General features: G+C 58.9%; 1 protein-coding gene across 1 annotated transcript in view; it reads left to right on the top strand.

Annotated features, from left to right (window-relative positions):
* The window catches only part of LOC145721948 (CAP-Gly domain-containing linker protein 2-like), an 11,184-nt gene extending 4,058 nt beyond the window's left edge, over positions 1-7,126 (top strand). Inside the window, exons 2-5 of the mRNA XM_081822774.1 lie at positions 691-882; positions 2,568-2,753; positions 3,065-3,127; positions 5,131-7,126. Coding sequence (XP_081678900.1) covers positions 691-882; positions 2,568-2,753; positions 3,065-3,127; positions 5,131-5,142 — 453 coding nt within the window. The 3' untranslated portion in view covers positions 5,143-7,126. The remainder of the gene's footprint in view (positions 1-690; positions 883-2,567; positions 2,754-3,064; positions 3,128-5,130) is intronic.
* The last annotated feature ends 1,517 nt before the right edge of the window (positions 7,127-8,643 follow it).

The raw sequence follows: 8,643 nt of genomic DNA on the forward strand, positions 1-8,643 counted from the left end.
CTTAACCAACTGAGCCACCCAGGCGCCCTATTATTTTATTTTTTTAAAGATTTTATTTATTTATTAGAGAGAGAGAGAGAAACAGCATGAGAGGGGAGAGGGTCAGAGGGAGAAGCAGGCTCCCCGCTGAGCCGGGAGCCCGATGTGGGACTCGATCCCAGGACTCCGGGACTATGACCTGAGCCAAAGGCAGTCGCTTAACCAACTGAGCCACCCAGGCGCCCCTTTTCAGACTACTATTAATATGCATGTGGCGGCGCCTGGCCGGCTCAGTCGGGAGAGCTTGCGACTCTTGATCTCAGGGTCGTAGGTTCAAGCCCCACATTGGGTGTGGAGGTTACTTAAAAATAAAATCTTTTAAAAATGAAAAAATTAAAAATAGAATGTCTTGCCACAGGAGCGCTCTTGGATGAATGTTTTGTTTTATTTAATTTTTCATTATACAGATGTTCTGTTCTTTTTTTAAAACTTGAAGAACATTCTAGAAAAGGCCCAGTCCTCTTGATCATCCCATCCCCAAATCCTGGCCCCTCCTGCGCTGTCACCAAATGGTTTCATGCCCCACATTTCCACTGTGGCCCCTCCTGGCATGGGTGCCGTCTTCATAGCCAGTGCCCCCCTTAGCGTGGCCAGCCCGTACGCGTCTGGCAAATCTCTGGAATGTAGGAGCAGAGGGCCAGGGCTGACTAGCTTTTCTCTGCCCCCCACCGACCCCCTGCCAGGAGCCTGAACGAACTTCGAGTGTTGCTGCTGGAGGCCAATCGCCACTCACCGGGGCCCGAGAGGGACCTGAGTCGCGAGGTCCACAAGGCTGAGTGGCGGATCAAGGAGCAGAAACTCAAAGATGATATCCGGGGCCTGCGAGAAAAGCTGACCGGGCTGGTGCGTGGGCAAGGGGTAGCCTGGGGACGGGGGGAATGCCAGGGTGAGCGGAGGCTGGCGAACTCCTGGAGCCAACCCCCAGAGACAGCCAAGTCACGGGGAGGGTTCAAGAGGCCCTAGAATCACGGGCAGGGTCAGTGACATAGCTGGTGGGGGGGCCACAGGCGACCCCTTTGTAGACATCCTGGCTGGCCGTGTGGCAGTCTGGGTGACAGAGTGCAAAGAAAGACTTCCGAAGACCCTGAGCTGTCCAGAGGGATGGGGACCTGCGGGGTGGTGAGCTCCCCATCCAGGGAAGTGATTACTTCCAGAAACCAGCTCCTTCCTCAGGGTTTTGCTGCGGGGATTCACGCATCCGTCTCAGGAAGGAGATGGGACCTAACAGCTCTTTCTAGCCCTGAGCTTCTGGGAGCTGAGACTCCTCCATTAGGAAAAGGAGCCTGCCTGAGCTGAGTCCCCGGACGTGGGGGTTGGAGTAGCCGGGCCATACTGGGAACACAGGACAGAATTGTCCCCACCCATCCCCCTGTGGTCAGCATTCAGGACAAGCCTGTTGGCCAGCTACGGGGCCCAGTCAGTTTGGACAGGGTTTGGACAAGACAGGTTCTGGGAAGACAGGCCTGTTGCCGTGGGAAGCTGCTCCAGAGCCCCTCACTGCCCTCCCACTCAGCTGCGTGGGTTCAGCCACGGGAGGAGATGGAAGGGAGGACTCACGGGCAGGAGGGAGGGACAGGACCCACCCGCAGCTGGGGGGCCGGCGAAGTCAAGGGGCCAGGGGGTCACTTGCTGCACGCCTTTCCAATCCTGACAGGCCTAGCCAACAGGCCAGATTCCAGGGCCCTTTGCTGTCCTCATGGCTCTGGGTCCGGGCATAACTCAGGAGAAGACAAGGCCCTGGGGCCCGTGGGGACTTCAAAGTTTGATTCTCTGAGGCTTTCCCGGAGCCTCGTGGAGGGGGGCAGTCCTGTTCTGGCTCATCTCCACAGGGCACAGGCTGCTTGAGTTTGTTTGGGAAATTTGCCCAAGGTAGCCTCTCCCGTGGCCCCCTGCGCTGTCCCCGGAGCCACAGGAGAACTAGGGAAGGGCTTGGTGGTTAGAAAGTCCCAGCAGGGAGAGAGGTTTGGGTGGAGGATGAGAGCGGAGCAGAAGGATCTGGAAGCCCCCAGCCCAGGGGTGGTGCGGAGTAGGTTTGTGTGGGAGCAAGGAGGCTGGCAGGTGCAGCCCAGGTGCCACGGTGGGGGCAGGGGACAGCTGTGGAAGGCTTGCAAGCTGAAAGTGACATATGTCCTGTTGGGGAGGGGAGGCGGGTTCCAAGGAGGAATTCAGATGGGCTAGAGGGTAAGAAGTGATGGAGCTGTGGGTCTGGGGGTGAAGAGAGGGGACCTACATAAAGACAGTGTGGAGGGAGTGGGGGCCACAAGAAGGAAAGAAGGGAGGGGGTTCTGGATCTCAGGACTTGGAGAATGGGGAGCGTCTGTCAGCCTGGGAATTCAGGGCAGGGGATCTTCCCAGATACTTCCGTGGGGACCCCAGAGTGAGGGAGGACGGCCTGACCCAGAGACGAGGAGGGCCGGAAGGCGGGCCTAGAGCAGAGACCACCCTCCCCCAGCACACACGTGCACACACGTACATACACGCGCAGACACGCTCACGCGCATGCTCTTCCTCTCCCCTGCTGTGTCCAGGACAAAGAGAAGTCCCTGTCGGACCAGAGGCGCTACTCCCTCATTGACCCGTCCTCGGCGCCCGAGCTCGAACGGCTGCAGCACCAGCTGATGAGCACAGAAGACGCGCTGCGGGACGCGCTGGACCAGGCTCAGCAGGTGGAGAAGCTCATGGAGGCCATGAGGAGCTGCCCAGACAAGTCCCAGGTGAGCCGTGGACCAGCGCTGGGCTGACCAGGGACACTCACTGTCCTCGGGAAGCATGGCCCAGTCCTGGGATCCCTGGTCTGAATGGGTGAGAGATTCAGCCCTGGGGCCCCAAGGGTGCACGTGGCTTGATCCTGAGGAGCTCAGACTAAGCTGGGGATGCAGCCTTGCCCTGACAGCCTCCATCTCCTGGGGTCCTGGGACCACGCTCCCCCCGCCCCTTTTGAAGAGCCTCTGGCGGCCTCTAGTGGTCACACCGGGAACTGCCGCCTGGTGACCCTCACTCAGCCCCTGCCCGGGACTCTTAACAGGCCATCAGCAATTCCAGTTCTGCAAACGGCATCCATCAGCAAGACAAGGGCCACAAACAAGAGGTAAGGGACGCCCTGGCCCCCGGGGACCCCCCTGCCACACCCATGGCCCTCTCACACTTCTCGGGAGAAAAAAAACCCTGAAAAGCCACCCAAATTACAAAGGTGCCTTGTGCCAGAGGCTCTCCAGTCGGGGTGGTCACCCTCCATTCAGCCCTCATCTGCTCGTCACCTTGTTTCTCTTTCTCAAAAACTTTCATAATAAAAGTTCTACATGCCTACTAAGAAACTTTTGGGGGAAAAGAAAAACCCAAAATAGAAGATACTCTTAGAGATGACCTGGGTTGACACTTTTAAGTGATACCCTTCTTGAACTTTTCTGTGTGTGTGAGTACATGTACAGAATTCTCATTATTCGCAGATTCCTTATTTGCAAACCTACCTGCTTGATAAAACTTGTGACCCCAAAATCAATACTCACGGCCCTTTTATGTCATTCACGGACGTGTGCGGACTGGAGAAAAATTCGAGTCACCCGACGTGCACAGTCCCAGCAGAGGTCCCACCAGATGATGCTCGCCTCCTGGTTCCAGCTCTTAGTCAATAAGCATCCTTTCCACTCTTTTTGGTGCCGTGTTTGTCCCATTTTCATGCTTTTTCTTGGTGATCTCGCTGTTTAAAACAACCCTGTGGGGTGCCCGGCTGGCTCAGTCAGAAAAGCGTGTAACTCGTGACCTCGCGGTTGTGAGTTCGAGCCCCAGGTTGGGTATGGGCGGGGGGGGAACTCGATCCCAGGACCCTGAGATCAAGACCTGAGCTGAGATCAAGAGTCAGATGCTCAACTGACTGAGCCACCCAGGCGCCCCTTCTCCGAATATTTTTGAAAATAAGCATCTTTTCTTGTCCTTAAATGGTCTCTGAAAATTCTGTAATTTATAAAATTGAGGGTGTAAAACTGGTTTCCTAGAATCTAACGGGCCTGAGGGGCACCCATGACTCCCATGATTGTCATGTCTTTGCTTGACTGTTATGTGGGGGGGGGGGGTTGGTTGGTTTTTTTTGTTTGTTTAGAGGTGGGGTGTGCAGGGGCGCCTGGGTGGCTCAGTCGTTAAGCATCTGCCTTTGGCTCGGGTCGTGATCCCAGGGTCCTGGGATCAGACCCCGCATCAGGCTCCCTGCTCCGTGGGAAGCCTGCTTCTTCCTCTCCCACTCCCCCTGCTTGTGTTCGCTCTCTCGCTGTGTCTCTCTATGCCCAGCATGGAGCACGATGTGGGGCTCGATCTCACGACCCTGAGATCATGACCTGAGCCGAAATCAAGAGTCAGAGGCTTAACTGACTGCACCACCCAGGCTCCCCTTGGCTGTTATGTTTTAACATGCCCCACTGCACAGTTAACTGCAGGCATTCCCCGCAGCGTGACAGACACCCGCTTGAGTCCCAGGTGCCTGCCTGATGAGGAGGGAGGAGCCTAGCACGGCTCTGTCCCTGGCTGGCGGTGGGACCTTGCAGGGGCGAGGCTAGAGCAGGGGAAGGAACTCTCCTCCTTCCATCTTGGACCGTGGAGCGCCCCCCCCCCCCCGCCCCAGCCACTGTGCTCACCCAGAGATGGGAGAACCTTGGCCACAGAATCTGCCAGGGGTCAGGCCTGTGGGGGAGGGGCAGAGAGAGCGATGGGGCCGGGAGGGATTGGGGGGGGACCCTGCACCGGACCTGCCAACAGGGGAGATGGGTCATGTCCATCCTTCGTGTGGCCTTGTCCCTCCAGCAGCCCCGCAAGGCACATGGGGCTGTCCCAGTTTACAGACATGAAAACTGAGGCCCGGAGTCTTGGCTCATTTTCAGTGCCTCCACACAGGCGCCCAGCGCTATTTGTAAAACCCGTCTGCTCTCACCTCTTCCCCTCAACTGCACCCACCCCTCCTCCTGTCTCCTCAAGCCCCAAACACAGAAGAGAGACTCTTCTGCCCCAAGACCTTTGCCTATGCTGTCCCTGCTACCTGGCCCAGGTGCACAGCCCCCCACCCCTCCTGGAGACACCTGCTGATCAAGCCCTTGCTCCCTCCAGGAGAAGCACTGACCCCGAGGGACACCGCGGAGCGGCCCGGTCCACCCCAGAACCCCTGCAGCCTGCGGCGCCCGGAACCCCGGCGGCGCCCCCTCCAGGCAGGGGCCAGGACTGTCACTTTGGAGACAAGAACAGTGTTTGTAACAATAACGTGCCCACTGCCTCGGACAATCCCCCACCCCCGACCCCCCTGCCGGACCAGGAGGCTTCCTCAAGCACGACCTTCCACAGAGAGCGGTACAGTCCTGGCCTGGTCCCCGGGACTTTCGGCCTGGACACCCTGGACCCCCCGGCAGTTTCTGGAGCTTGTTTGGGGGAGGCCGAGGTGACCTGGCCAGGCCCCCCCTCCCCAGAAGGAGCTGCCCTGAGGACCATTTTGGCACCCCGGGCATGTCTCTGCCCTCCCTTTTTTCTCCTCCTTCTCCCGGGTTCCCCTGAGACCCCAGAGAGCCACTGTCCCGGGAAAGGGTCAGAGGAGGCCCCACTAGGCACCGAGGAGGCCAGTCCAGTCCTCGGGAGCCAGGCGGGGACCCCCTTTCCTGCAGCCCCCAGGCTTCTTGTCCCCACAAACAGTGGTACAAACCCCCTCAGCCCCTCTGCCCAGCGAGGCCCGGGTTCAAGGTACTGGGGGGGGGACAAGGTCCTTCTCCCCCCCACCCTCCAGCACCCAACTCACACGTAGCTCCAAGCTGCTGGCCAGAGGGTTGCCACCAGGGCCAGGAGCCACAGTATTAGGAAAGTTTGGAAGCCCCTCCCCTCATCCCCCACCACACCTGGCTTGGCGCTGGGGCCGGGGGGCTGCTGGGGAGCCCAGACCCAGGGCTCTAGGCATGTTCTGACCGGTCAGTCAGGTGGTGTCCCCGGGGCGGACTAGCTGTTCCCCAAACCGGGCCTCTCACCTGCCGACACAGCCAGGCAGGCTCTGACCTAGACACGCCCCGACTTTGGCGTCCGCCCAGAGGGGTCCCGCACGCATGCGCGGCCATGTGGGCGGGGCGTTTGCCGCCAGAAGATGCACACGCTCAGGTCTCGGGATCGAGCCCCCGGCCCGGCAGTGCCGTGTTCTCGCACACTGCGCACGTTCCTGCAGCCCAGCTGTGTGCATACACACCCAGGTACGCGTGGCTGAGTGTTCAGGGACAGGCGTGCCAGGCACACTCATCAGAAGGCACTTACACCAACAGCCCCCCTGCTTACCAGGCACCTGCCCAGAGCCCTGGAAGCCCTGTCCCCTGCAGCCAAGAAAAGAGCCCAAGGGACGTTGGAGAAAAGATCTAACCACCTCTCCCCTCTGCCCCGAGAGCCCGGCGGAGTTACTCCAGGCCTGTGGGTGGTGGGAAAAGCCAGTAGATCAACCTCTACAGCTGGAGGGCCCATAGGTTACTGCCTTGTGCCTCAGCGTCCCCACAGGGGGCCTGCCTCCACCTCCGCTGTGTCAGGGAGAGTTTCACTCTGGGGCCCTCCCCTCGCAGGAGGTCAAGGAAGAAACCTGATGCCCTATCAAGGCATTTCCGAAGCGCACCAGGACGGGTATGCAGTCTGCGCCCCGGGAGCAACCCCGGGGGCCTCCATCCTTGCCCAAACGCAGCCCATGGGGGGGCAGCCAGTTCGTCCCATCGGCCCCCCACTTCCCCATTGGCTTCTGGTAGCTCTCGCATGCGGTTTTATTAACAGCAGTCTAGAAGCGATGCTTTAGTGGCCTAACCCAGAGTTAAATACTACTCTTTCCAGCAAAATCCGGCAGCTCGCCCCGCCTGCAGGAGGCACTGATTAGTCTACTAACAGCCAAAGGCCCGCACCAGGAGGGGCTGAGCCCCCAGGGTTGCTGGCAGGTGGTAAGAAGCCATCTGCCTGCGAGCGTCTCCGCCTGCCCAGTGTGGGCTCAGCCGTGCCCCATCCCCAAGCCCTCCCGCCCCCTTGTCCTCCCCAAAGTGGAATTGTTGAAGTGTGGCGAGTCCGTGCTCGAGACAATAAAGCTTGTGACTGACGTCCAGGACCCTTGTTGTCTGCTTTTCTCTGCGGGCCCCCCGGGGCGTGCCAGGAGTGGGGCTCAGTCCTGTTCGCTGCCAGCTAATTCCTACTCAGTTGTGAATGGCTGATGAGGGCCTCAGAGAGCCTGGCCTTAAGAGACCCAGGAGACCGGGACCTGGGCTTGTCCAAGGAGCAGGAGCCCAGCAGGGACCAGCAGAGGACCAGAGACAGAGGGCAGTGGGGGGCAGGCCGGGTAAGGCCACCAGGGAGGGCTGGGGGTTTGGACTTGACTCTGTTAGAAGGAGGAGGGGGCCCACAAGAAGAAAATGAAAAATCTCCCTGATGTGCAGAATAACTAACGAGTTCACTGAGTTCGGCGAGAACACTTAGAACCTCAGGGAGCGAATTCTATCTCCTGCAGCCAGCTTTCTAGAGATCAAATGCACAGTAAGGGTTTGCGAGCTCGGCGGTCATTTTACAGGCTTATGCACTTGACGTTGCTGCCCTGGGAGACCGAACGAGGCTCTCGAGGTTAACAGCTGAACGCATCTGGAAGCTTCGTGCTGGCTCCTGCGTCAGCACAGAGGGAGGCACTGGGGACCGTCCGCGGGTGAAGAGTTTAAGGAAGGGGCCGTGTGCACGGGTGTGGCCAGGGCCAAGGGACGCCACGGGGGACTCTGTGGGAACCAGTGCCATCCCATGGGGCAAAGCAAAGGAGCTGTGACTGGAACTGGAGCTGTCCAGAAGACCCCACCCCAAGCGGAAAGGAGCTGGAAGATGATGCCCCCGGCTCTCTCCTGCCCTCCTCCGGCTGCCCCTCCCCGAGGCCGAACCCAACCCGGAGCCCAGGCTGTTGCAGGCTCGAGGCCAGCCCCTGGGCACACCCAGCCCGGATGGAGGGACTGCAGAATGGGGCTGGGGGTGGGGACAAATGGCAAGCAATCGGCCGTATCCACCACGAGACGGTTCTGGGATAGAGCTCAACAGCACCCTGGTCTCTGGGCTTCAGCTGCCTTGAATGTTCACGGCCTCTGTCCTTCCCAGAACCGATCTTCCCAGCCCAGCATTTTGAAATTCAAAGAGCTGGGCGCCTGGGTGGCTCAGTTGGTTAAGCGACTGCCTTTGGCTTAGGTCATGATCCTGGAGTCCCGGGATCAAGTCCCATCGGGCTCCCTGCTCGGCAGGGAGTCTGCTTCTCCCTCTGACCTTCCCCCCTCTCATGTGCTCTCTCTCTCTCACTCTCTCAAATAAATGAATAAATAAAATCTTTAAAAAAAAAAAAAAAGAAAAGAAATTCAAAGAGCTTCTGCCAACAAGATTCTTTCCTCTCCGGACTTATCAAACACCACTGTGATTTCTGGTTTTTTTCATTGTCCCCAAGGACCAGCCCCCGTCTGATAGGGTGGAGACTGAGGGCGCTAAATGCATCACCCTGACCCCGGGGAAAAGCGTTTCTTTGACCAGTGTAGGCTTCAGTGGGAACTGTACACTGTGGTCAGAAAAGAGCGAACCCCCCACCCCACCCCAGCAAGCCAGCAGTCG

Source organism: Leptonychotes weddellii, chromosome 5, assembly GCF_054177405.1.
Source record: "Leptonychotes weddellii isolate Sample4059 chromosome 5, ASM5417740v2, whole genome shotgun sequence".
Classification (NCBI taxonomy): Eukaryota; Metazoa; Chordata; class Mammalia; order Carnivora; family Phocidae; genus Leptonychotes; species Leptonychotes weddellii.